This window comes from Apostichopus japonicus, chromosome 15, assembly GCF_037975245.1.
Source record: "Apostichopus japonicus isolate 1M-3 chromosome 15, ASM3797524v1, whole genome shotgun sequence".
NCBI classification, from domain to species: Eukaryota; Metazoa; Echinodermata; class Holothuroidea; order Aspidochirotida; family Stichopodidae; genus Apostichopus; species Apostichopus japonicus.
In genome coordinates this window covers 9729520-9757458 of record NC_092575.1, presented here as the reverse complement: position 1 = coordinate 9757458, position 27939 = coordinate 9729520, and the positions used below count along the sequence as shown (strand labels likewise).

At 41.2% G+C, this 27939-nt stretch overlaps 2 protein-coding genes across 3 annotated transcripts; one reads left to right on the top strand and one right to left on the bottom strand.

The window, feature by feature from the left end:
- The first annotated feature begins 237 nt into the window (after positions 1 to 237).
- Positions 238 to 27939, top strand: LOC139980679 (elongation factor Tu-like). 2 transcript variants are annotated; one of them, XM_071992502.1, is made up of 11 exons: positions 247 to 379; positions 1266 to 1348; positions 12238 to 12395; positions 17764 to 17933; positions 18538 to 18642; positions 20385 to 20549; positions 23145 to 23268; positions 23587 to 23691; positions 24166 to 24314; positions 26233 to 26368; positions 27063 to 27939. In XM_071992502.1, the coding sequence occupies exons 3-11, from the start codon at positions 12293 to 12295 to the stop codon at positions 27185 to 27187; spliced, it is 1182 nt and encodes a 393-aa protein (XP_071848603.1). In that variant the 5' UTR covers positions 247 to 379; positions 1266 to 1348; positions 12238 to 12292; the 3' UTR covers positions 27188 to 27939. The 2 variants fall into 2 exon arrangements, with proteins under 2 accessions (XP_071848602.1, XP_071848603.1); XM_071992501.1 differs by lacking the exon at positions 1266 to 1348 and having other exon boundaries at positions 238 to 379.
- On the bottom strand, positions 7816 to 9984 carry LOC139981383 (uncharacterized). Its single transcript, XM_071993749.1, has one exon. The coding sequence runs from the start codon at positions 9982 to 9984 to the stop codon at positions 7816 to 7818; it is 2169 nt and encodes a 722-aa protein (XP_071849850.1).

The following is a 27939-nucleotide window of genomic DNA, read 5'->3' as shown; positions in this document are numbered from 1 at the left end:
TTTTTTTTTTTTTAGAGAACACGTGAACCAACGCTGGGCTATTATTTCTTCAGACTATAATAAACCCACTCATCCATACCACGCAGTGGGCGAGGAGATCCTATAGTTTCTTTAGTGCTACGCCACTATCCATACTGTTTGTGTCGTAAGTTGACCAGTAGGTAGCAAAGAATGTGTGAAACTCTTTATAACAACTGACCTGTTTGACAACTTACGAACACAACTTTATAGGTCACTTTGGAATAAGATTTCAATAATTCACATGTGACTGAAAACTGGGGCACATCAAAACTTGACAAAGTGCGAAGCATCTCTGCAAAGTCTGTGGAAGAAGAAGTACGTATGAGTCCAAAGCATTTGCAGACACAAGAGTTACGTGGTATGTATGTCTTTTCTTTTCCGTAGTAAATTTTTAATCAAGCCGATTCTGGTTTCTTAAAAAAGGCTGATATGAGGATTTGGTTTCATTGTAGTACTCCCAAATTTTCTGCAGCCTGACTGAAAATGGTTGAAGCAGGGAGTTCTGATGTTCCATAACAACTCCCTGGTTGAAGAGAGTATAGCTTGGACACGGGGGCAGTATATTCATCAGTCGTTCTAAAACTTCCTGAAGAGGAAGGCAGTTGCTAGAATGAGCATATAGGTGCGTTCTTTATTTGGTTTATAGGATAACAATATTTTAGCAGACGTTCTAGGAGTGGGAAAGAACCGATGCATATTTAAGGGTTCCAGCCGGACTGAAAATGATTGAGCTTTCAATGTGGACACGGGGGCAGTAAAGTCAGTCGTTCTTAAACTTGAGGAGGAAGGCAGTTTCTACAAAAGAGAATATAGACCTGTGCGTTCTTTATTTAGGATTTAGAACAAATACTAAACCGATGATTTCTTCAGAGTGTTGCTATAGGGATAATTTGCGGATTTATTAAATTAGGATTTCTTGTTTCTCTTTTTCACGAGCACTGTAGAGGTCTTCTTTTCATTATTTTTTAATTACTTGTCGAAGGCAAAAGGAATCTATGCAATGATCGTGTATGTGTGCAAATTGGTTGTTTCATGTTGTAATATGCTTCTTACTGGAAGGACTTCTTTAACCCTATGTTTTCGCTTTTAGCACATTAATTGAAACACATGTTACGTATTGTACAGTACTAAGCATTAGGTTATCATTCCAACAAAAACGAAAAAGGTCTCCATAAGCCTCATAGTCACCGATGTGCCCCTTCTTAGCAAACCTCCCGAATTGTTTCATCATTCTTCTTTCCCAGTCAAATTGTCATTTTCACCCATACATTTGGCCGAAGAAGCAAGCTCCCACCATTCTACAACCTTTCTTAAGGAAGAGGAACGGGTGAGGACGCACATTTTCAATTAGCGTTCCAGCCTACATAGAATGTATCTACTGCCTATTGTTACTTACCTTTACTTATTGTGCACTTGTTATTATAGTAATTACTTGCAGTGTCTCCATGCCCAGATGTTATTATGTAATCATCTGCTGACTCTGGTCTCATTGTATTATATTATGGTAAACTGTTAATCTTCCTGTTTGTTTGTGATTGGGCAACTAGGTTGCTTGGGTCTGTTTATACCCTTGTAAGTATTAGTTATCTAGAGTGTGACTGTTAGGGTAGCCTACTGTGGTATAGTACTATATTGTGATTGTATGTCCGTAAACAGAACTGCACCAGACCGTGGACTGTACACATGTCCCCTCTCTCTCGGTCCCTACAGCTTTAAAACACCAAATTTCACTTCCTTAACTGGTTCTCTTTTAACTCCATGGTAACGGCGTATCGGCCAATCGATTCTTACTATTCATCACGCTATGAGCGATTCGTTCCTGTGATTGCGCCGAGGCGTATGTAGAAAGGGGGAAAAATAAAACAGCCGTTGCATTGTTCCCATTTTATGTAGGGAGACTTATTCGCGTCGCTGACATTTTACATGTATTACACTTCAAATTAGTAGTAGTACACTTCGAATTAGTAGTAGTACATGTCAAATTAAAATGTGGTCCTTTTGGCGTTCCATACTGAGCAGAATTAGGGTCAGTCAAAAGACTTACTGACCACAGCGATTTCACTGCGAATTCAAAGATTGAAAAGAAGGGCAATGATCAGGGGCCTTTTGGGGACAAACTAAAACGAATGACAGGGAATGACAATTGACTTTGTACAGGGTTAATTATCATTCGCGAATGACAACGAATGACAGCGAAGGACGGTGGTGAGTGGAGATAGAATGATTAACGGAGTAGAGTCATTGCGGTTATTGGTTTTCTGCGCAGAAATGATTTGAGGAAAATGGCATGTTATGTGGTTGCAGGGTTTTGGTGTAATTTACGGATAGAAACCACAGGGAAAGTTTAGTGTGAGAATGCGCTTGAGTTCTGTGCTTTTGACATTTACCTCTGTAGATTTATTTAGAAAGATAACTGAAGTAATTGTTAGGTGCTGGCTAATTGGTATGTTTGAAACTGATATATCCACGATTAACTTGGGTGGGAAATGATATGATATCGTACTATTAAAGTATCAAAACTGTAGTAGCAACGACTGTTTTCTTGAAAATTTTCTAGGAACGTTAAGCTGCAGTTTCCGCTGGGGGCGCCCCTTGCCCCCTTCCCTACGCCACTGTTACAGAGTAGCTCTATAACTGGCGCAAATGTTATCCTTTTCCAGTCCCTTTTGCACCCCCCTAAAAAAAAACCTTTTTTCATAGAAATGTCCAATATAATGACTCTTCCTGAAAGTTTTAGCCGTTTCAAGATTATATATAGTATTGTTAGTTTCTAACAATTAATATCGGAAAATGACGTTAAATTTACTTTTTAAAATCAGACTTACAATTTCGCTTACTATAAGGTGCGTTTGTATCTTGTCCGTACTTTACTAGATCTGTAAGCCACGCACTTCGCGTGCACTCTGTTTGCGTGGCTTTAATGTACCCATGAAGTCTGAACTGTGATATCCGGTTGAAGCAAATGTCTGTGCTGTCATTCACTATCATTCGTTTTAGTCAACGCAATTTTTTAGTGTGTACAACATATTGTCATTCGTTATGTGTAACGCAATTGTCATTCGTTTTAGTAACACCCGCCTTTTGGCTAAGATCATGTGTAGTATCTGTTCCCTTTCGAGGGGAATGGTGATGCACACCCGACGATGATCACACAGTCACAGTCCCGATGCAAGGGGACTGGGGTTGAGAGCGGATCAGTCGTTCGTTAGATTGGTTTTCGTGCCCAGGTTCTTTCCTGGGAGACTTTTTGGTTTCGATGATAATCGTAACCTATGCATTCATGCAGGCGGAGAGTGTGTGTAAGTGTGTTTGTTTTGCTATCTGACCGAGGACTTGAACAAAACAATTCCAGGTCCTCGGTTGTAATTTCTAAAGAATCACCACGTCCTCGGAAGAATTCTATAGTGTGGGGTATTGTTAAGGTTAGGGTATGTGGATTTGAACAATGGAAAATACAATGGGGTCCTCGGTCTGAATGTAATACAAACATGCGTGTGTGTGTGCGTGTGTGCGTGTGTATGTGTGTGACGCCTGGCTTGTAAACACGGTATATCAAGTAGGGAAGCTTGGACCAATCTAATATTTGGTGTATATGAGTACCACATTGAGTAGATGTGCCCTATTTTTTTGGGTGCCTGTGAAAGTCACCAAAGGTCAGTTAGAGGCCAAAAACCAAAATATTAAAATAAGTCATAGCTCCCATTGACAGGGTTCGACATGGTTGATATTTTGGGACTAGTTGTGAATGGGGTAAGGGATCATTTCAAAACATAACGGTCATGTTATCCAAGGTCAACAAAGGTCAAGGTTAAGAGTTACGCTGTTGTAATTCAGGAGTCGACCCACATCTAGGTGACCTTTGACCTCAGGGTGACCTCCGGTGACCTATATCAGTTTTTTTAGTTATTTGAATTTTCGTGGCCATAATCGGATCTCAAAGGTACCTTCCGATCAAATTGGTCCATAGTTGACCCCTGTGCGACCTTCGTGTGCGAAGTTATCAGAGGTCAATTTTTTTGGTTTCTTAATAAGTACAGTTAGGATGGTCGCACAGACTTATCATGTTGCTTTTTGAAATCAGCGTGTCAAAAGGTCAAAGGTCAAATCTTAAAAAATACGCTCATATGTTGGTATATGATAGAGCTCTTTGTGCTCTATATAGGAAACCAACTCCCGCTTCAATCTGTCACCCAGTTCTCAAGTTATGAGGGGCCAAAGGTTGGTTTTGATACCTTTCTAGCAATAACATTATGTGTGTACATTGTAGGCCCAACAAATTTTAGGACAGAGTGCACCTCATCAAGAGGAACAATTTTTGATAAAAACCATCAGGTCATCCAAGGTCATTCAAGGTTGATTATGTGCAAAAAACTGCCAGCTTATGCTAATTTTTGCAACAACTTCTAGTCACGAAGTCTGACATGGCTGGTATATTTAGGACAAGTTGTGAATGAAGTAGGGTCACATTTTCCAATATAACCGTGATGTGATCCAAGGTCAACAAAGGTCAATTAGGGGTTGTCACAACTTCCGTGGGATAAACAAAATGGCACCTTCTAGCGCCCCCTCTGTTGCGACCCCGGGTTTTTCCTTTGGCCTTCAAGGCCGATAAAAATAAAATTTTAGATAGATTCAGGGAAGTAAACTCAAAGGACCAAAAGACTACTGAGATGTTTCTGAAAGTTAACAAAACGATATATTTACAATGATACGATCTCTACTGATTTGTACAAGGATTATTGGTACTAGAAATTTGGAATATTACAGACAGATTTTACAATATTATACGGCCGTTAAATTTTTAAAAGATTACTTAACTTATCTTACGCGGCGCGTGCCGGCTCTCGGTTCCTTTCGTAGCTGTTCTGACCTCCTTGCGTCACCAGCAACGATGTCGGGATTCTCCCTCGTAGGCTGGTATCCCGTGACTTGGTCAGGAGCAAAACCGTTCCCCGCTGGTCCAATTCGACTCAACGTTTGTATCCCAAGGATGGCTTCCTCCTGGGTGAACTCCGAAAAACTCTGCCGAAGTCACGCCTGTCCCGGTTAAACGACGCACCAATCTAATAAACAAACAGTCCACCGGTTCCTCCGTCCGTCCCCTCGATTAATCTTTTATCTCAGATGAATTTCTTTTTACAATAGATCGGAAAACTCTGAACTAAACTCCTCACCGAAAATATCTCTTCTTATATATAGCCGGGTTTAATCTCCCGAAAGTTCTTTTCCAGGAATCCTGACGGAAAAACATCGAGAATCATCCATGTCTCGAAGATACGACTGATAGTTCAACGTTCATTGGTCGACGATATCCGGTCACCTGCTAAAAATAACTTCCCGTATGGTCTGGGAATTTGTACTCGCTAATACCGAATAGCGCCATCATTTCTCGTAGCTTCCAGAAAAAACGCACAAGTTGTCAGTCACGACGAGTGACCTACTTATCACCCTGACCAGCATATACTGAATACACGTACAATGAATAAAGTCGTTCGTGACAATTACTCCCCCTTTAAGATAAATATTTTAAATATTTCATCTATAAATGGACGTGTATGCAACTTTAAATTAAACATAACTAATGAATATTGATAACCATCTCAAAATACTCAAACTAACAATTCCATAAATTTCAAATTCTATAAACTATAAACAATTCTATAATCCGACAAAACTATAAATGTCAATCATAAATGTATGATAGCATAACAACAATCAATAGTGTTACAATCAACACATCTACATCTGATTAAATGAATGAATAACCCGCTTACATTCGGCTCATATAATCTGCACCAACATTGTACTTTCCTTTGATTGATTCTAGTCTGAATCTATACTCTTGTAGTACTAATGCCCATCTCATAATTCTTGAGTTTAGCAACTTCGCTCTATTTAAATAAGTGAGTGGTTCGTGATCAGTCTGTAAGACGAACTCACTTCCGTACAGATATACATGGAATTTCTGTACTGCCCAAACTAATCCTAGGCATTCTCTCTCAATCACTGAATAATTTCTTTCCCTCTCCAATAACTTTCTACTAGCATACGCTACAGGAAATAATTCTCCTTCATGTTCCTGTAGTAGGACTGCACCTATCCCTACATCGGATGCATCGGTCCTCAGAACAAATTGCTTATTTACATCAGGAAGCCTGAGAAGGGGTGGACTAATAAGCGCTTGCTTCAGATCATTGAACGCCTTGTCCTGGGCGCTTCCCCAAATCACTCTATTGGGTGAACCCTTCCTCGTCAGGTCCGACAGTGGGGCAACTAGTGCAGAGTAGTTTGGTATATAGTCTCTGTAATACCCCGTGAGACCAAGAAACGACCTGACTTGGGTTTTCGTCTCGGGTTTTGGAGCGTTTTTGATTTTATCAAGGGTACTCTGCTTCGGGCCCAACTTCCCGTTTCCAACTGTGTGGCCCAAGAACTCTAATTTAGTGAACCCTATTTCACACTTACTCGGACGAGCTGTCAGTCCGCTCTCTCTCAACGTCTGAAATAACAACTCCAAACACTCAACATGCTCATCCCATGTCTCGGTATGAATCAAAATATCATCCAGATAATTGACAACATTTGGCACATCCCTCAAAATGGTTCTCATTAACCTAGTGAAAACTGCCGGTGCCCCAACCAATCCAAAGGGCATCGTTTTAAATTGCCATAACCCATCTGGAGTCACAAAGGCAGTCTTCTCTTTCGCTGACTGTGTCATTTCAACCTGCCAATATCCCTTCGTTAGATCGATTCGACTGAAGTACTTGTCATTCGACAATTCCGAGAATATCTCTGTCATGGTTTGCATAGGTTCAGCTTCATACGTGGTTACTTTATTGAGCTTCCTATAATCCACGCAGAATCTCTTCGTACCATCAGGTTTAGGTACCAACACCACAGGTGAACTATTATAAGGTGAGTTTGAAGGTTCAATGACTCCCATGTCAATCATTTTCCTAACTTCCTCTTGTAACGAATCTCGCATCGAGAGTGGTACTGGGTAAGGCTTTGCTTTGATTGGCTTATCAGTAGTTAACTTGATATCACATTTGAGAACATCGGTTTTGCCAGGTACATCAGTCAGGACATCAGTGAACTTGGATAACACTCGTTTAACCTCGTGTGATGGGCCTACACCTAATTCGTCATTTACGACAACATCCGATGCCGATTCACTCTGATTAGTCTGCAGCGCAGGCATTTCGAAACAACTTTCCTGCTCCTCATCCTCAGACATTGAAATGACTTTTGACTTGCCCCTACTTATGTACTCTTTCAGCAGGTTTGCATGAAAACTTTTCGACTTCCCATTGACATCGATTGAATAGCTCGATTCGCCAATTTCACTCAATACGGTGAATGGCCCCTTCCACTGCATCAACAGCTTGTTTTGATCAGTAGGCAAGAGTATCAACACCAAATCACCTGGTTTGAACTTGCGACTTTTAGCCTTCCGGTTATAGTACTTCTTGTACCTCTCTGACGATTCCTGTAACTCTGATCTAGCCAGAGCGCAAGTCTCCTCTAGCCGTTCTCTCAAATCTAGGACATACTGATATGTTGACCTAGTTTCAGGGTTGTCCACTTCAGATGTCCACATCTCTTTCAAAATGGCCATAGGACCTCTCACTGTCCTACCATAGAGTAACTCGAACGGTGCGAAACCTGTGCTGGCTTGCGGAGCCTCCCTATACGCAAATAGTAGTGGTCCTATATAGCGGTCCCAGTCTGACGGTCTCTCCTCACACATGCGCTTTAGCATCCTCTTCAAGGTACCATTGAATTTCTCAACTAGACCGTTGCAGATCGGGGGGTAGTGGTGAGTTGTCGCAGTGACAGTAATCGACTCACCTCCTTCATCACATCTGAGGTAAACTGTGACCCCCTGTCAGTCAGGATCTCAGATGGGACTCCCACTCTTGAAAATATGTCCACCAAAGCTTCTGCCACTCTCTCAGTATCTATGTTACGCAATGGAACTGCCTCGGGAAACCTCGTTGCATAATCGACAAGTGTTAGGATATACCGATTCCCATGCTTGGAAGTAGGATTGATCGGTCCGACAATGTCTACCGCCACCCTCTTGAATGGTGTGTCAATCAAGGGCATGTGACCCAATGGGACCTTGGTGACCCTTCCCTTATCACATGTTCTCTGGCAAATATCGCATGACTTGCAATAACGCATTACGTCGGATCCTACACCTGGCCAGTAGAACTGAGACTGAACTTTGTCAGTTGTCTTGGCTATCCCTAGGTGACCCGCCATAATACTGTCATGAGCCAGTTTCATCACTTGATTTCTGAACTTTTCGGGTACAACCAATTGGTCACTAGGCTTGTCATTCCCCGAAACTTTGCGATATAGAATATCATTCCTTAAAATGAATTCGGAGATCCCCTCTTTACCTTTCAGTGGTCTGGAATTCCCAACATGCTTGAAGCAATTTTTGAGGGTTGAATCCTCCTTCTGAGCTTGTCTCAATTGCTCAGGTGTTACGTCATCCATAGGAACATTAGCCGTTTTTAGGGGTTTCAGATTTTCATTTCGTTTTTGCTTTTGTGCACGTGTCTCTACGGCACCTCCAATATCTGAGTCATCGCCTACGTCATCACTTGGAATAATTTGATCCGCAGCGACTTCCGGTTCATCACGTGACTCAACACTGGTTCCTATTTCAACACTAGCTGTTTTTTCCACATTGTGAGGTTCACACTGCTCACTTGGAACTTCTTTTACACTCCAATCTGGGTCGGGATTCTCAGGACCTCGAACACCAGGAACATTCCCAATTATTAAGTCATACACTGGCCTCTTCATACAGAGAGCCTTGAGGGATCCTGTGAAAAAGGGCGTGTCCACCGCCACGATAGCTTCTGGAATCTTCCTCACTGTACCGTCAATCAGTACACACAGTTGATCTACACCGGTCAACTGATCATTGGAGATCAAATTTCTCCTAACGATGACACCAGAACACCCGCTATCGCGTAACACTGACACCTTCCTCCCTTTAAGATAGCCCTCAACCACCGGCATGCGCTCCTTAACATCTGACAAAATTTTCTCAGTAATGTCGGTAGGCTCCTCACACGCCGCACTGACTATTGGGATCTCGTGACCACACGCTAAATTAATTGAATAGCTGTCACTTTCCTTGATTTGTTTCATCAAACACAAATTCGCGGTTTGTCCGCTACGATGATCTTTTTGCGACCCATCGCTCGAACCTAGCTTGTCGGGTTTGGCATTTTCAGTCGCAACCGCAAATTGCGCTTTAAACCTCTGCCTGCAATCGTTTGCCTTATGCCCTAATTTCCCGCAAACAAAGCATTTTATGGCTGAACGCGTGTTTCTGTTTTCACCCGCGTCCACAATTTTGGTTTTGTATTCCTGACTGTTGGGGTTACCGTCAGGTTTTTTCCCATTTACCTGATTTGTTTGGAAGGATTTCACACATTTTTCAAGATCCCTGTGATGCGCTTCTAAGTATTTGTCAGCCAGCTCTGACAGCGCTTTAGAAGTCTTGCAGTCATGTTCTCTCAGGAATAATGCCAATTCCTTGCTGCATACATTTAGGAACTGCTCCCGCAACATGAGATCTGAAAATTCCTCGAACGTTTTGTTAATTCCGCCCATTTCCAACCATCTGGCCATATAATTTTCCAACCTTGCCATGTATTGAATTGATGTTTCCCCTTTTTTGGGCCTTTCTCGTCTGAATTTCTGACGGAAGCCTTCCTCTGTGAATTGAAATCGTTTCAACAGGGCTTTCTTTAGCTTTTGATAATCTTGTGAGTCATCGGGTGGCAGCCTAGAGTAAACACGGAAACTTTCTCCCTTTAGACACAGACTCAAATTTAATGCCCATTGTTCCTCTGGCCACTCTTGCGCTGTTGCGAATCGCTCGAAGCGCAGCAAGTATGCGTCGAGGTCTTCCTTCTCATCAAAGTGAGGCATTTTGGGCGTTGGGATTCTATTTGGCTCGCGGCTTGAAGTGGAGCTACGGGAGGAATTCAAATCGGCATCGCCATTGGTATTTTGCTGCAACTCAGCTTGCTTTTCAAGCTTAGCCAATTCAAACATTCTTTGTTTTTCCGCCTCAGCCCTTTGCTTTTCCGCCTCAGCCCTTTGCTTTTCCGCCTCAGCCCTTTGCTTTTCCGCCTCATCCCTTTGCTTTTCCGCCTCAGCCCTTTCTTTTTCGCCTCAGCCCTTTCTTGTTGCCTTTCGTCACGAGCGATCTGCTGCTGTTCTTTGACGAAGTTTAAGAGTTCGCCACCCGTAAGACCCATTTTAGCCCCTAACTCAGTTAATTCTCTAATATCCATCATTCAATCAGGCAAACACATGTACCAATAACAATATATCAAATATATATGGTTTCAGAAACTTCTCAGTTTTGTAAGTCACTTCGGGATATACTCCTTTCTGGTGTTTTACACTTTTCCCGTTTTGTTTCTATTTTTTTAAACACTTCCCCGGTTTGTTTCTATCTTTTAAACAATTCCCCGTTTTGTTTCTCTCTTTTAAACAATTTCCCGGATAGGCCCCCATTAATTGTCACAACTTCCGTGGGATAAACAAAATGGCACCTTCTAGCGCCCCCTCTGTTGCGACCCCGGGTTTTTCCTTTGGCCTTCAAGGCCGATAAAAATAAAATTTTAGATAGATTCAGGGAAGTAAACTCAAAGGACCAAAAGACTACTGAGATGTTTCTGAAAGTTAACAAAACGATATATTTACAATGACACGATCTCTACTGATTTGTACAAGGATTATTGGTACTAGAAATTTGGAATATTACAGACAGATTTTACAATATTATACGGCCGTTAAATTTTTAAAAGATTACTTAACTTATCTTACGCGGCGCGTGCCGGCTCTCGGTTCCTTTCGTAGCTGTTCTGACCTCCTTGCGTCACCAGCAACGATGTCGGGATTCTCCCTCGTAGGCTGGTATCCCGTGACTTGGTCAGGAGCAAAACCGTTCCCCGCTGGTCCAATTCGACTCAACGTTTGTATCCCAAGGATGGCTTCCTCCTGGGTGAACTCCGAAAAACTCTGCCGAAGTCACGCCTGTCCCGGTTAAACGACGCACCAATCTAATAAACAAACAGTCCACCGGTTCCTCCGTCCGTCCCCTCGATTAATCTTTTATCTCAGATGAATTTCTTTTTACAATAGATCGGAAAACTCTGAACTAAACTCCTCACCGAAAATATCTCTTCTTATATATAGCCAAGTTTAATCTCCCGAAAGTTCTTTTCCAGGAATCCTGACGGAAAAACATCGAGAATCATCCATGTCTCGAAGATACGACTGATAGTTCAACGTTCATTGGTCGACGATATCCGGTCACCTGCTAAAAATAACTTCCCGTATGGTCTGGGAATTTGTACTCGCTAATACCGAATAGCGCCATCATTTCTCGTAGCTTCCAGAAAAAACGCACAAGTTGTCAGTCACGACGAGTGACCTACTTATCACCCTGACCAGCATATACTGAATACACGTACAATGAATAAAGTCGTTCGTGACAGGGGTCAAAAACTAGTATTTTTGCAATAACTTGAGAACCAAATGTCCATCAAGGTTGGGAGTAACGCTATTGTAATACAATAGTCGACCTGCATCTGGGTGACCTTTGACCTCAGGTTGACCTCTAGTGACCAGTATTAGCTTCTTTCAAGTTGATTCTTTGAAGTTTCGTGGGCATATTCCAATCTAAATTGTCCATTATAAGTGGACTCCTCTGCAACCTTAATGTGCGAATTTATTAGAGATTTGGTTTGGTTTTGTAATACTTGGTATGCGGATTCATAACATTGAGTACAAGAACCCTATTGTTTTTGATGGAGGTGTGTATAACCACGTACAGTAGAGTAGTAGACTGACCTGTGTTAGCATGTCATAGTGTTATTGTAACAGCTAGTTCTGGTTATACTAACTAGCAGAAGTCTAGTGCATTGAAGTCATCGAAACCTCAATGCATTTTGCATTCTGGTTCTTAAAAAGTATCGTGCTGAGGTTAATCTTACAACCGATCACTGAACGAACAACAAACAATGCAGCGAGGTCAATGGTAGCGATCGATGGTTGAACCAGGGAGTTGTTATGGAACAACTCCCTGGTTCAATGCTGTAACTGGTTTGATGGGAAAGTCATTTGCACGCCTATATACTATCATAATCGACATATTTTTTTTTTTTACAGACAAGTAAAGTGTGCAACTCTTTGAACAAAACTGGAGTAACCATTTCGGAAGGCAATGTCTAAGAAAACATTTGTACGGAGTAAACCGCATTTGAATGTGGGTGTGATTGGACACGTCGATCATGGGAAAACTACATTGTCTGCTGCCATTACAAGAGGTAAGATCCGTTCACTGATTTCTTTTCAAGCAGTCTACAAAAAGTGCAAACGCAGGTAATTGTCATTCTAAATGACCGTCAATGATGTTGGCATATGAATTCATATGCCCGCCCATGGGCGGCGATCATGGGGGGGGGGGGGGGCGGGGGGACATGTCCCCCCAATATTTTAGGTGGGGGATATAGTATCTAATATCCCCCCCCCCCCAATATTTGGTGGCATAGTTTTTTTGTGGCTATAAGAGCATATTTTTTTATGATATCGCTAGTAATTTCAAAATAGAAAATGCTTAGATGCAACTTACAACGCCTGGGAAGTGCCATTTCCAGCGATCTGGGAGATATTTTCGACCAAAATTTTCTTTTACGCTTCGCGCCATCTCATAGTGGCGTCACGCTTAGAAAGTTTGTCTGCATGCTTCGCCCTCCCTCCCTTGGCAAATGCCTCGCTATGCGCATGTCTAACCATGTCACAATTTGTTACTAAATATCACCAAAAAGCGGCACAGACTTTCACCGAGAGTAGTTTTTACTTATTTTCTTTACAACTTTTTCAGTGGTGGGGACATGATATACCGTGTCCCCATCAATTTGTCTTGACCAAACGCTGCATTGCAAATTTCCCTGGCGCAGTTTGGCGCAATTTGATCCAGCATTGTGCATATGACATGCAGCAGTTCTCACTTTATTACATTTATCCACAGTTGTTAAATTTTGGAAGGAAATCGCATTTGCGGCAGTCTGTAATTGTTTTCTGGAAGAGGACCCAGACCCATCGTATACAAAAGTCTACATGGATTATTTGTCCCCTGATTTTTTTTTTCTGTAGACGCCCATGTGCTTCCCCCAACTTAAATTTCTAAGCCATGAGATCTCAAATTTAAGGAGGTTTTGGAGCATTATTGGGTCTGGGAAGTGTTATTTCCGGCGATCATGGGAGATATATTTGCCCAAAAAAAAAATCTTGTACGCTACGCGCGACCAATGGTCGCGCTCCGCTTAGATAGTATCAGAGAACAGATACGCGTCCCCACCATTATCCAAGACTGATCTGCGCCCATGAGACGGTCCGCAAAACCCGCCACCGGTGTAACAGTAACTGTTGCCCCCTGTAGACACTTACCATAAAAACTATGCCCGCCACGATACTGTAACTTTCAGACAGTATACGCATATCATATCTTTGGCTGTTAATTAACCATATGTAAAATCAATCAATATAAGGCTAAGCTTTTTAATTGTTTCCCACACACCACACCCCTACGCCTACGCCATTCTGTCAAGCTACGAGCTTCACACTTGTAAATGTTTAATATGTTCGTATTTTCTTTTAGGGTTTCTAAAGTAAATTTTACCAGACGTAGAGACGGTTAATAAACTATAGAGATGTAACATTACTCTTAATACCATGTCTCTCTATTTATTTTGCGGGGAAAGGTCGGTTTTCAACCCCATGTTCCAGGAGGGAACATCATGACAGTGGTATACGTGTTTATAGTTTTATGTTATACGCTGTGAACTACGAAAAGGAAAAGATGAAAGTAACTTACAGTGGGAATTATCTTTAGTAGACTTCACTATGACATCACGCATTGGACAAAGTGACAACCTCAGCTCGTGCAGTATGTCTAAGCTTGGACACCTAACACGAAAGCAAATAATAATTTCCCTAACTTGTTAGTAACTTTGTTGTTTGCTTGAAACGAATGCATTGATTGATGCCTTAACTAGGCTTGCATCCATAATTTGGGTAACAAGTACTCTTTATAGCCTATCCTTGCCGTAACATAAAAATGATATATGTTTACATTCAGACAGTTGTTAAATGATGAGCATCACCTCACTTAACCCGTAAAGGAGCGTTCATTCATACTTAGTAAAGATTCCTAAATCCTATTGGTCCATTCAGGTCAGCTGACCGTGGTTAATCCTGTGAGTAACGCACGGTTAAATTACGGGGCATCACTTTAATAAATCTTTGGTTATATGTAACCAAAAATGTTTTGTTTTATGATTTTTCCCCCACACAAATGGTAGTGTATGAATGAACACTCCGGGTGTTAATGCTATCGCTGGATGCACTCGGGCTCCGCCCTCGTGCATCGCTTGCATTATCCCCCGATCGTGCATTAATCCTGTGAGTAACGCACGCTAGACCGTTGATTAACCCCTTATTTCTTTACCTTTCTAATACTTTATTCTAAACCACATCTTTCAGCCTTCTAAACAGTGTTGAAATCAATTTCTGTAAAAGAACAGCGTAAAGACTTTTTGTAATCACTACAGAAGAATATAATTATTATTGCCATAGATACAAGTATATGATTTTGATTCAGTCGATAATTTACCCGTCCTATAACACGACATTTAAGATTCTGCTAAGCTTATCAAAGAACAGCAATACGGCAATGGAAATTGTCACTACCAGAGGACTTGCTCTTTCTGAGACCACTGACTGCTTTTAATGCATGTTGTGATCAAACGTTATCTTTGCTCTTTCCTACGGAGAGCCAAACGTTCCATAAATGTCGAAAAAGAAAGTGAAGTGTCCAAGTTAATATATATATGTCCAAATCGATATCAACATGTTACAATTCGATATCAGCATGTTACAATTCCATATGAACATGTCGAAACAAAATACAATATGCCATTGCGTCTATCAACATGTCAAATTCAACATCAGCATGTCGAAAACTTGTAACAGCATGCCATTACTACATTGGTCATGTCAACATGCTATATTTACGTCGTGCTATAATTTTGGCACTTCGGCGCGCGCCAACGTTTCGTATATGTCGAGATTTATTTCAGTATGTCCAAAACTTGTGTCAGCATGGTGAGCGAAGAGTAGTGAAGTATTGCCATGACAACGTTGCACATGGTTCGTGTCGTTCACACGGTACTATGGGGATAGCACCACGCCTCCGAACTCGTCTAGAGGCAACGTTAGAAATAAAAGTATGTATACCCTAACTTTAGCCTTAGTCTAGGCATTGCCTAACTTAGCATAGGCTAAATACAAGTAGAACTTAGTTGAAGTAAATCCCAAAGACAGAGCACGGACTGGATCAAAGGGAGAAAGGGGCCTAGTGAAATTTCCCCAAGAATATTCTTACAAACTTTCAATTTATTACCATGTTACTGTTACTGTCAAACGTTGCCTCTAGACGAGTTCGGAGGCGTGGTGCTATCGAAAGCTGGTTTTCTCTGACGCATTGGTTTATTTCTCCAACCAAACGCTGTATGGAAGAAAAAGTTTCTTGCAAAACATTCATTATGAATGATTACATTAAATGAACTGCTTTGTTTGGACAAAGCTTTGGCGCGACTAATACGAATAAGGGCTTGAAGATATTCTCAATGGTATATTTTCCACCTACTGCAGCAGTTTAAAACGTATTGTAACGCCGCCAACGTCTGGTAGTGAAAAACCTGTCTCGAAACCAACTGGAGGAGGGTAGGGGAGGTAGATGGGGGACGGGTACAGATTAACTCTAAATCAGGAGGCAGACACCAGAGTTGTATGTTAAATAAAAGTATAATTTCTCATCTCGTTCTACATCTACACCGTATAATACACAATATTAACATTTGCCCAATATAACGTACTGGGGTCGGGCACAACCCAAGGATACGCAGGCATAACACTGGGGCTGCGCAAGGGTCGGGCAATCTAAACGTCGGCAATCCACCGGTGTCGGGCAGCACAGGCTTCGGGCATTCCGCTTGACTCGGGCAGGGCAGGTGTCGGGCAATCCGCTGGACTCGGGCAGCGCAGGTGTCGGGCAATCCGCTGGACTCGGGCAGCGCAGATGTCGGGCACTCCAAAATGCCTAAACACATTTGTTTGGACTTAGGCAAATATCAAAGGCTTTACCACGAGCCGCCGGAAGGAAAGTTCCTCGTCTTGCACTCGACCGACTCTCCGACTCTCTGACTCACTCATTTACGAAAGAACCCTTCATTAAAATACCCCCCGCAGTGGCGTTGGAAGGTACTTTTGAGTGGGGGGGGGGGCTGAAGACTGATGGCCGGCCTGGGAGAGGGGTCTAAGGGGAGGGGGTGTCCCCCTCCCCTTTGGAATATTTTTGCATTTCCAGGTGGCCTCAGATGCAATTTGGTGCAATATAGCACACTTCAACACCCACTCCATTTTGTAAAGAATTTTGCATTTTCACCTGGCCTTAGATGCAATTTGGTGCTTCAAATGAGATTTTTTTCTCATTTGGAAATGAAAAAGGGGTTTTCTGACTTGCGGAGCGGGGGGGGGGGGGCGGAACGATACTTCCGCCCGCCCCATATTTTTCACTGGGGGGCTGGCGCCCCCCAGCCCCCCGGTTCCTACGCCCTTGAACCCCCGTATACACACGTCCGTACATAAACTGTAAAAAAAAAAGGCTTAGACCAATCATGGACTACCTGTATATAACTACGATGAGTTGCGACCAATGGGATCGACTCACACACCCACCGCCGTACCTGCCTATGCCAGTCACGGGAATACATCGATATAGCAAAATTACGTAATCAGTTCCTGTTCCTGTTCCGGATAAACATCTCTCGTTACCTCCACGGAGCGCAACAGATGTAACCCCTGAGGGAACGAAACGTATCTCACTAAGGAAAAGTCGTAGCTTTCCGCTACAGTATATTCAACCGTAGTACCGTGTGAACGACACGAACCATGTGCAACGTTGTCATGGCAATACTTCACCACTCTTCGCTCACCATGCTGACACAAGTTTTGGACATACTGAAATAAATCTCGACATATACGAAACGTTGGCGCGCGCCGAAGTGCCAAAATTATAGCACGACGTAAATATAGCATGTTGACATGACCAATGTAGTAATGGCATGCTGTTACAAGTTTTCGACATGCTGATGTTGAATTTGACATGTTGATAGACGCAATGGCATATTGTATTTTATTTCGACATGTTCATATGGAATTGTAACATGCTGATATCGAATTGTAACATGTTGATATCGATTTGGACATTTATATATTAACTTGGACACTTCACTTTCTTTTTCGACATTTATGGAACGTTTGGCTCTCCGTACTTTCCGCCAACACAAAAACAGCGTTCGATGCTCTAACGCAGTTATTCACGGTGGTCATTTCTTCTCCCTTCCTCACTTGGCCGTTTGCTGTGTTTATCTGGAACAATTATCACATTATTTCCTGCTTTGTTTCATAATGTGTGTACATGCTTGCAAATGATTTCGTTTTGTCTTGTACAAAAACATATCGTTAAAGATATGTATATACGCAACGAATCCGAATGAAATGAATCGAAAGTATTAGTTACTTAACCCATTCATTGTTGCTATAATAGTTCATTAATAAACAATTATTTAGTTCTTGCAGCGGACGGTTTGGCAGATCCAAAACCCATAGCGACGTTCTTCGAAAGAGCGAAAGAGGAAAAAGAGAGAGGAATAAGCATTTATAACTCCTTTACTGAGTATGAGACAAGTCGTTTCCATGTTGCACATATTGACTGCCCAGGCCATGCTGATTACGTGAAGGTAAACAGTAAAACGTACTGAACAGGGAGAAGGGGTTCAACGCAGCAGGGTTGGGCGAAACCAGGGATATGCTACTAATACGAAACTGACCTTTGTAGCGTCAATCACTTTCTGCACGGGCAGGGTAAATGGTATAGGCCGCCCAAAATGCTTAAAACAGTGACGTACACAGGGTTTCGAACCTGGGGGGGGGGGGGGGAATTCAGAACTTCCTACGACTGGTTAAGGTATGTGCGGAACTTCTGTGAAATGTCAATAGACGAATGAAGGATTTCATATAGAGGGGGGCTTGTTGATAGCTGATCATGACACGCCATTATTTGACTATCTAACATATTTAGGGGCAACACTGTATCACATATAAGAAGATCTAGTGCTGTCTGCCATTATAGAAAGTTTTAGTGCGTGCGTGGGTTATTGGGTGCTGTTCCGGGCGGGTGGCTAGGCAATTACTGTATCTAGGCAATGTCCATAACTGTATAACTTGGCTGAAAACGCATAATTCATTCGTGTTACTACTTGAACAAATGAGTCGCATGACACGTTTGTTGTACGAAGTTTGAGAACGCAAACAGAAGGTTTGATTTGTTTACCTCTCCTACAGACCTCCGTTGCTGCAATGGCCCAGATGGATGTTGCGATTTTGGTATTATCAGCACCTGATGGTCCAATGCCTCAGACAAGAGAACACGTACACATCGCAAGACAGGTAGGTTTATACGATCCATTGACATGTAGGCTAACAATTTATTTATTAGATGCTGCGAATGCAGGCATATCGAAAATACGACCCTCACAAACCGAGTGCGATGATATTTTGCTTAATTTGTGCAAAATTTCAAAGAGCTCGGATTATTTGGGGGAGATGTTCACACAGCAATGGATTGTGCTACAACTTATAACATCTAGCGTGACAAGCATGAGATTTGATATAGTTGGTATGTACCTATTATCAACACGTAACAGCACTGTGGGTTCTATTCCAGGCTACAAAGAACAAACTACATGTGCAATCAGTCCCGGCAGGGGCGTAGCGAGCGGGGGGGGGAGGGTGTGGGGGGGGGTGTCACACCCCCCCAATAATTTGGTCGCTGTCGGCAAATTTCGGGTCTGTCGGCAAAAGGAGAAAAGGGGAAGAGAGCGGAAGGGGAAGAAAGAAGGAAAGCTGAATAGAGACAAGGAGAACGGGAGCTTCTTCCGTGCCAAATTTGACTTAAATATGCACCAGATTGCATCTAAGGACGTTTCAAAACTAAAAATTTTCCAAATGGGAGGGGTAGACCCCCTACCCTTAGACCCCTCCCCCATTTCAGTCACCACTTCCAGATCCGTCGGCAAATCAAATTTGACTTAAAATATGCACCAGATTGCATCTAAGGACGTTTCAAAACTAAAAATTTTCCAAATGGGAGGGGTAGACCCCCTACCCTTAGACCCCCCCCATTTCAGTCACCACTTCCAGATCCGTCGGCAAATCAAATTTGACTTAAAATATGCACCAGATTGCATCTAAGGACGTTTCAAAACTAAAAATTTTCCAAAGGGGAGGGGGAACCCCCTACCCTTAGACCCCTCCCCCATTTCAGTCACCACTTCCAGATCTGTCGGCAAATCAAATTTGACTTAAAATATGCACCAGATTGCATCTAAGGACGTTTCAAAACTAAAAATTTTCCAAAGGGGAGAGGGAGACCCCCTCCCCTTAGACCCCTCCCCCATTTCAGTCACCACTTCCAGATCCGTCGGCAAATCAAATTCTCCACACCCCCCCAACAAAAAACCTTCCCTACGCCCCTGAGTCCCGCCTGAAATCATTGTCTATAGTGTTGACATATCCAAAGTTTCAATGCCATTCGTTGATATATCAAGGGCTGATCCAAGAGACCTAAATCAGCATAAGAGAGTAAATAAATATATTACACATTATTACATGATAAAGGTATATGTGCCCGTGTTTATAATGCATGCTACTGCAAGCTTTGCCGTGCAGTGGAGATTGCATAGGACAGCTGTTCGAAAATAATTCATCGTTCCGGGTCTATGTCCCCCCCCCCCTCCCCTTTCAACACACAACTTTTACACACATTGCAACTGCCAACAAAATAATTTATTGTTAGGGCTGTGTGAAGTAGTCACCATCTAATGTCGTATATCCTGTCGGTGAGGACACGATGTTTAGAAAAGCGATATCCCTCCAATATAAATACGTGTCCAAACTTAGAAGCAAGGACATTGCATTGCCAAAACCAAAAAATATTATATATTTATCTTCATGCTGATGTTATAAAAGAAAACAGTAAATACCGGGGCCCATTTAATGTTGTGACGTCACTGCTGATGGTGACGAGAAAGAAACCCCAAACAACAAAATAGAATTTTGATTTGGAACCATTTTGGCTTAGTCAGCCATTAAACCGTTTTTGCTCTCTTCTTTTGGTTTCCTTTTTACAGATGAATGTTCGTCAAATAATTGTTTTCTTGAACAAGTGTGACATGGTTGACGACGAAGAGTTATTGGAATTGGTGGAACTAGAAGTTCGGGAACTTCTTTCATGTTACGAATTCCCAGGAGATGACTTACCGATCATTCGTGGAAGCGCTCTGGGCGCTTTGAAGGTTTGCCTTTTTGATCGTTTAATCTCCTCCTCCTCCTCCACCTCCCACATGCCGCCTCCGCGCCCATGTACCGCCTCCCCGCTCCTGTTTTAACTTAATTTGTTTCTAGTCGATGTCCGTACAGTATACTGTACATACCGAAATATTTTCAGCTGTACACATATCCATAGACTAATGTGGGTCAATTTTCATTGTACGATCGCAAACTTTTTGTTCCAAATTCTAAAAGCCTCGGGGTAAAACAAGTTGAATAAATATGGAAGGTTTACCTATACCCAACTGTAACCAACCTCTTGGTAAACATATCTTCGCCTTTAACCGATTGTTTGAAAGCTGAACAGGATATAGTCAAAGAAGTTACTGTGTCTCATTGCCGACCCAGGCGAGGTTAGCTTTCATTTATACGAATACGAAACGCCCGAGGTTTTGATGACTTCCTTGCACTAGACTTTTGCTTGTTAACGAGAACTAGCTGTTACAATATAAATGGCCCGAACCACTATTTTGATGTATAATTACACTATGGCATGGTACAGTAAACACGGGTCAGTCTACTGTACGTGGCTTTACACCACTCCACCAAAAACAATAGGGATCTTGTAGTCAATGTGATGCATCCAAATATGAGAAGTATCCACGATTCCCATCGTTAGATATCATGAAGAAGGGTTTTCAGAGTTTAACCTCTGGTGACCTCAACTGAGATTTGACCTCACAAGCAACAGCTTGGATTCTTGTACTCAATATGGCAAATCCATATACCATATATGAAAAGTATCCATGATTTCTACCATGAGAAATCATGTTTTAAAGGTTTTCAGCCTATCCTCGACCTGAAATATATTTAAAAGTACTCGCTATTTGGCGACCGTAACTAAAGATCTACTCGCCAAAACGCAAAATTCACTCGCCACTATGATTGCTGTTCAAGTCTCCATAGTACAGATCTACAACATCAATACTTCCTATGAACAAAGAGTAGACACTTAGGCAGATACATGGTGCTACGTTATTGCACATTGGAAAATTATGTTTTTGTGCAGTATGAAATTGAAACTTTTTTCCACCAAAATATTCTGATGAACAAAGTAAAAATATGTCGCAGACTCATAAATAAGCAGCTAGGCCTACTGTAGTGTCTCGAACATATAAAATAAAACATCTACAGAAATACCGTCAAAGATAGTTCAGCTTCTGTTCCATTAGGGTTCCTCTAGTAGTATAGTATATACTAGGTATGTACTATACAGTAGCTAGGTGTGCGCGAGTCCTAAGCCTATACACGTACCTCGCTGCTACTTTGAACCGTTACTCGATTGGCGCGATTCGCACATTTTCCCAATTATTTATCTTGTCTTTTAGCTGCAGATTGGTGTGCGAAACATATCGCTATTTTCCCATTACACTGCCTATATCAAAGCGATGTATTAATTATATTTTATGCCCGTATTAATTATATTTAATACCGGCATATGAAGCTGCATGGTGATTGGCTGAGAATTAATGCCGGTTTTAAATATAATTAATACCGGTAATAATTTTAATTCGCATGGACATTATATCAGCAATTATTTTCCATATGGCCTACCATATACCATGGAGGTCTGTTTTTACCTCCATGCATATACGGAGTGCGGATACAAATAGCGACACAGTTAATTCAACAGCACTTTGATCGCTGGTTCGCTGAAACTATCTACGGGTGCCCATAAACTAATTGCCAACAACCTCTCCTATTGTTATACGGCGTCACGCCCATGTCATAGGCGGGACGGTTGGAGACAGCGGCGTAGGAAGGTTCTTTTGAGTGGGGGGGGGCTGAAGACTGATGGCCGGCCTGGGGGAGGGGTCTAAGGGGAGGGGGTGTCCCCCTCCCCTTTGGAATTTTTTTGCATTTCCAGGTGGCCTCAGATGCAATTTGGTGCAATATAGCATACTTCAACTCTCACTCCATTTTGTAAAGAATTTTGCAATTTCACCTGGCCTTAAATGCAATTTGGTGCTCCAAATGAGATTTTTTCTCATTTGGAAATGAAAAAGGGGTTTTCTGACTTGCGGAGCGGGGGGCGGATTGATACTTCCGCCCCCCCCATATTTTTCACTGGGGGCTGGCGCCCCCAGCCCCCCGGTTCCTACGCCCTTGGTTGGAGATACGGTAGATTATGAAACAAGGTTTCCACAATTGACCTCTGGTGACTCCAAATGACCATTGACCTCTACAAACAACAATAGGCGTCATGTACTTAACGTGTCACAAATACATACTAAATATGAGACTGATCCAAGCTTCTCTTCTTGAGAGAGAGATCATCGTGTTTACAAGGTTTTCACAATTTGACCCCTGATGACGCCACATGACCTATGACCTCTTTTAAAACAAGTGCTTCCTCTACTCAATGTGGTAGCTTCTCTTCTTGAGATATCGTGTTTACAAGCGAGGCGTTACACACACACACTCATCCACCTGCATGTATCCCTAATACCCAGTGTATGACCATGTAAGTTGTTAGTCCCAGACAACTCCCTGATATGACCAAGCCAGGGTTCTTCAACAGCTTGGCCGCTTTTACGGTTTCCTTTTCATTTCTTACGTAGGATAGCGGAGATGAGGCGCCAATTCGTGAACTAGTCGAAGCAATGGATAATTACTTCAGTGAGCCTGAGAGGGACCTAACGAAGTCATTTGTCATGCCAATATCCCACGTATACTCCAAACCAGGTGAAATCAATTAGACTACATTTATACAGCGCCCAAATTTGGTATAAAACTTACACATTCGTATGTGTCATCTACACATTAACACGACATTGTCACGAAGAAGATTCAATGCTCTCGCAGTGAACACTTTAAACCCTTTTAAATATTACTTCTTTCACTATATGACACGTTCATATTGTAACTTAATGTGAGATTTATTAGTTTACTATAAAGTAAACGAATCATTAACACTACTCCAAAATAATGAGTAAACAGTAAATATGAACTGTTTTCCTTTTAATTATGTTATCAATTTTCAGTATTCCTCTCCCTCGACAGGTCACGGTGCTGTTGTGATTGGTCAGATAAAATCAGGTACTGTAAGTTTGGGAGATGAGGTGGATTTTTTTGGATCAAATGGCAAAATAGAAACCACCATTAGAGGTAAGCAAATTCAGATTACAAACTAGTGAGGATGGGGGGGGGGGGTGGGACCTTTTTATATTCCTTGCCGGAGTAAGAATTGGAATCTATGCGATGGTGAGTTTGTGTGAGGGTGTGTGTGTGTGTTTGTAACACTTGCTTGTTAACGCAAAAAAAGTTTATGATGGATTAACCACGTACTTGGTATGTGGATCCGTCTTATCGGTACAAGAATCCTATTCTTTTTCTGTGAAGTTCAATGGCCATTTGGGGTCAACATAGGTCATTGTCTGAAAACGTTGTTAATACGATAACTCAAAAATTAAAGCTACATTTATTCTGTGAGTTCTACCATGATGTGATTTTTTTTTGATGAACATAGTTTGGTCAATGTCATTTCAGTTTAGTGAACGAGCTCAATATAAAAGACATGCACGAAATAGTTCCTTTCACGTTATCGAGGTTTTCCCAGCGGTTATTTGTTTCCGTATCTAGGTGTCGAAACCTTCAGGAAAATACTGGATAAAGGTCAACAGGGTGACCAGGTTGGCGTTCTTCTAGACGGTATAAAGGAAGAAGATGTGAAGCGCGGAATGATTTTATGTGCACGTGGCAGTAAATCCCATTCATCAGTAGTGGCTCAGGTAAGGTTATGCTCGTGTGAGCGGGGACAAACATTATGTAAACATGAGCCGAGATATATAAACAAGAGCTCTCCTCATGTTCATAAAGAAACTTGAATCTGATCTTGTGACCCATGGTCAGGTAGATTCATGTAACTTGGTTAACTGAAATGTTCTACTGTGAAATGAAACCCATGACAAGGGGGTCATTTTTGGTTTCGATGATTTTCGTAAGCAATACAGTCATGAATTGGTGTATGTGCGTGTGTGACGCCCAACTTGTAAACACGTTATCTCATGATAGGAACCAAGGATATTTTTAATGCTTACCATGTTGATGCGTTAATTAAGAGGAAGAACCCTCAAGTTTTTGTGGAGATCAAAGGTCATCTGAGGTCATCAGAGGTCAATGCTGAAACCTCGTAATCACTATATCTCAAGATAGGAAACATGGACACTTTTCATATTTACCACGTGAATGCGTCGTATTGAGTAGAATAGGTCTATCTTATTTGTTGGAGGTCAATGGTCATCTGAGGTCACCAGAGATCAAAAACTGAAAACCTTGTAAACACTATATCTCAAGTTAGAAATATGGATACTTCTTATACTTATCATTATTGGTGTGTTATATTGAGTAATATATTGTTTTTCAGTGGAGTTCAAAGGTCATCTGGGTCACCAGAAGTCAAATATTGAAAACCTTGTAAACACGATATCTTAAGTTAGGAAGCATGAATATTTGCATACTTGGCATGCGGATGCGTTATATTGTATAGAAGAACTCAATCGTGTAGGTGGAGGTCGAAGGCCATCTGGGTTACCAGTGGTCAAACTCTGAAATCTTTTAAACATGATATCTTATGGAAGAAGTCAGGACGCTTATATTACAAAGCGCTATTTCTGATGAACAAGTAGAAGTCTATTGTAATGAACCTCCATGCATTTTTGCATTCTGGTTTCTGAACGTTTCTGTGTAATGAACAAGTATATAGGCCTAGATCCCAGCCAATTTTGTTTGGTTTCAATGATATGATCGAAACTTTTGCATTCATAATGGCGTATGTGTATTGTGTGTGCGTTTGTGACGCCCAGCTTGTAAACACGATATCTCAAGAAGGGAACGTCGGACCAATTTCATATTTAATGTTTAAAAGTACGACATGAAATAAAAGAATTCTTCTGTTTTTTGTGGAGGTCAAAGGTCATTTAGGGTCACCAGGGGTCAAATTGTGAAAACCTTGTAAACATCATATCTCGAGAAAGGAAACTTCGGCAGACCCAACATTAAGTTTGTAGAATTACCACATTGATTACAAGAAGAATATCGTCAAATTTGAAAACCTACAGTAAACATGATATTGCAAGAATGGAACCTTGGACATATCTCCTATTTGGTTTTTAGATGTACCATATCAAATTCAAGGAGCCAATTATATGCTTTTGGTGGAGGTCAAATGTCATTTGAAGTAAAAAAGCGCCAAACATTTACTTCACTCCCCTGTCTCTGACCTGTCTCTATACGCTATACATAATATCGTACAAATTGCATACTTTGTATGTAATTGTACCACATTGAGTACAGGAAGCCTAATGTGGGCGGAGGTCGATGGTCGTTTGAGTTCACCAGGTGTCAAATTGTGAAAGCATGTTACACAATATTACAACAAGGACAGATGTCATATTTAATGTGTTGATGTATCACATACTGTATAGTACAAGATGTCTGTTGTTGAGGTCAATGGTCATTTCAGGACAGCCTGTGTCATAGTGAAGTTATTGGTTGTCACATCACACTGCTTTTCACTGTATTACTAATATCAAGTATGTTGTACACCCTCACTATGTATTAAGTTAGATTCATGAAGAAAACTGTTCATGTTACATGATCGAAACCACAATGCATTGTTACATCTTTTCTAGTTCTTTTTGTGTGCAGGTTTACGTGCTCCAAAAGGATGAAGGCGGTCGACACACTCCATTTTTTAAAAACTATAGACCTACATTGTATGTTGACACTGCTGCTGTGGAAGTCAAGCTAGTATTACCAAACGGTATAGAAATGGCTATGCCAGGTAATGCTTCTATTTCTTTAGTATATTTTACAAAGAATCATTTATTAATTGCAAAGGCGTTATTTTTTGTTTCTCGTCAAATGCAGCCAAATCATCGATTGATATCGTCTTCTCAAACGAAAATAATTCAAAAATATATTTAAAAGTATATTAACTACCTAATGTGCATTTTGTTTGTACAACAAATTTACAAACCACTTGATTTTGATAACATTTCATGCTAGTCGTTGCATGATATATAAAGGAAACCAAAACAGGATACTGTATGACCATCTATGTATTACCATAAATATAGTTAAACCATTACCATAAACTTAGAATAATTCCTTCATTACATTATGACCCATTTGACTATATACTGTTTTGATTGTCTCGTCCATTTTTTGACTTTTTCTTTTCTTTCTTGACAAACCCTTGCAGATTATATTGGTGTACTAGTTAAAATGATATTAAATTATATTATATTAAAGATACATGAACCCATGACCCATATCTTCGCCCAATACACAAACCGATATTATAAGGTGCACAAGAAAGACCTCTCAATAATGCCCTTCAAGGTATATGCCCACAGCTTACAAAAATATAAATTCATTTTAATTTGATGGGGTTTATACCATTCCAATATACTATTCCAGTATGAAGTAAATGTTACTTTGGTATTGCAAGGAAACGTTTTCTTTATCAATTTCAGGTGATAATATTGAAGTTCAAATGGAACTTAGCAAACCAACCCTATGCGAAGAAGCACAAACGTTTGTATTGAGAGAGGGCGGCAGGACTATTGGAAGCGGTGTGATTATACAAATAATAGTGTAGCGCCATATTATCAGTATTGGCAAAATGGCTGATAATACCTCCTTTTGTCGTATCTGTAGTGTCCGTATAGCAGTCAACAATAGTCACATTACACTGAATATAATTACCATTATTCATACTGCACAAAGGTTATGCGATATGCGCTGTAGATATATATCATCCGATTTCCCTAATATTTTTTTTCTTCAATTTAAGCCATGCTAGCCTTAATCATAAAACTATAGGTAAAATTACATATACGAGATAGAATATTGAAAGTTTACCATTTTACCAATTAATTTTATGACGTGCAACAACATATACCGTTTGTGATGGAATCAAAGGTCATTTGCGGTCAGCAGGGGCTAACACTTGAAAACATGGCAAATATTATATCGAAATGAGTGGCATGTTGAAACTTAAGGGGTACTTAGCATGTAGAATGTCCGTAATAAGTGCAACGTCCATATTGTGTTAGCCGAGATCATTGATAATTTGAGGTCAATAGAAGTCAATTGGGATTATCGTACAAGCTCCTTATCTCAAGAATCGTAACAGAAGTTAGTACATGTATTATAGATTATTTGTTAAACATTCTTTGGTGGTAATTCGAATAGTTTCAAGACCTGAACAGTGAAAGCCTCACACAACACGATATCTCATGAAGAGGGACGATGGAAAGTCTCTTCGTTTGTATGTCGTTTGATTACCACAATTAAAGCTCCGCAAAGAATATGAAATCCGGATAGCTCAAATCTCAAGGACAGTAATCT

Bases quoted from the DNA above. Each gene is read 5' to 3' on its own strand.
- LOC139980679 (XM_071992501.1), top strand. From the start codon at position 12,293: ATGTCTAAGAAAACATTTGTACGGAGTAAACCGCATTTGAATGTGGGT. The intron at 12,396-17,763 runs GTAAGATCCGTT...ACAATTATTTAG, and splicing joins GTCTGCTGCCATTACAAGAG to TTCTTGCAGCGGACGGTTTG. The intron at 18,643-20,384 runs GTAGGTTTATAC...TCCTTTTTACAG, and splicing joins ACGTACACATCGCAAGACAG to ATGAATGTTCGTCAAATAAT.
- LOC139981383 (XM_071993749.1), bottom strand. From the start codon at position 9,984: ATGCCTCACTTTGATGAGAAGGAAGACCTCGACGCATACTTGCTGCGC.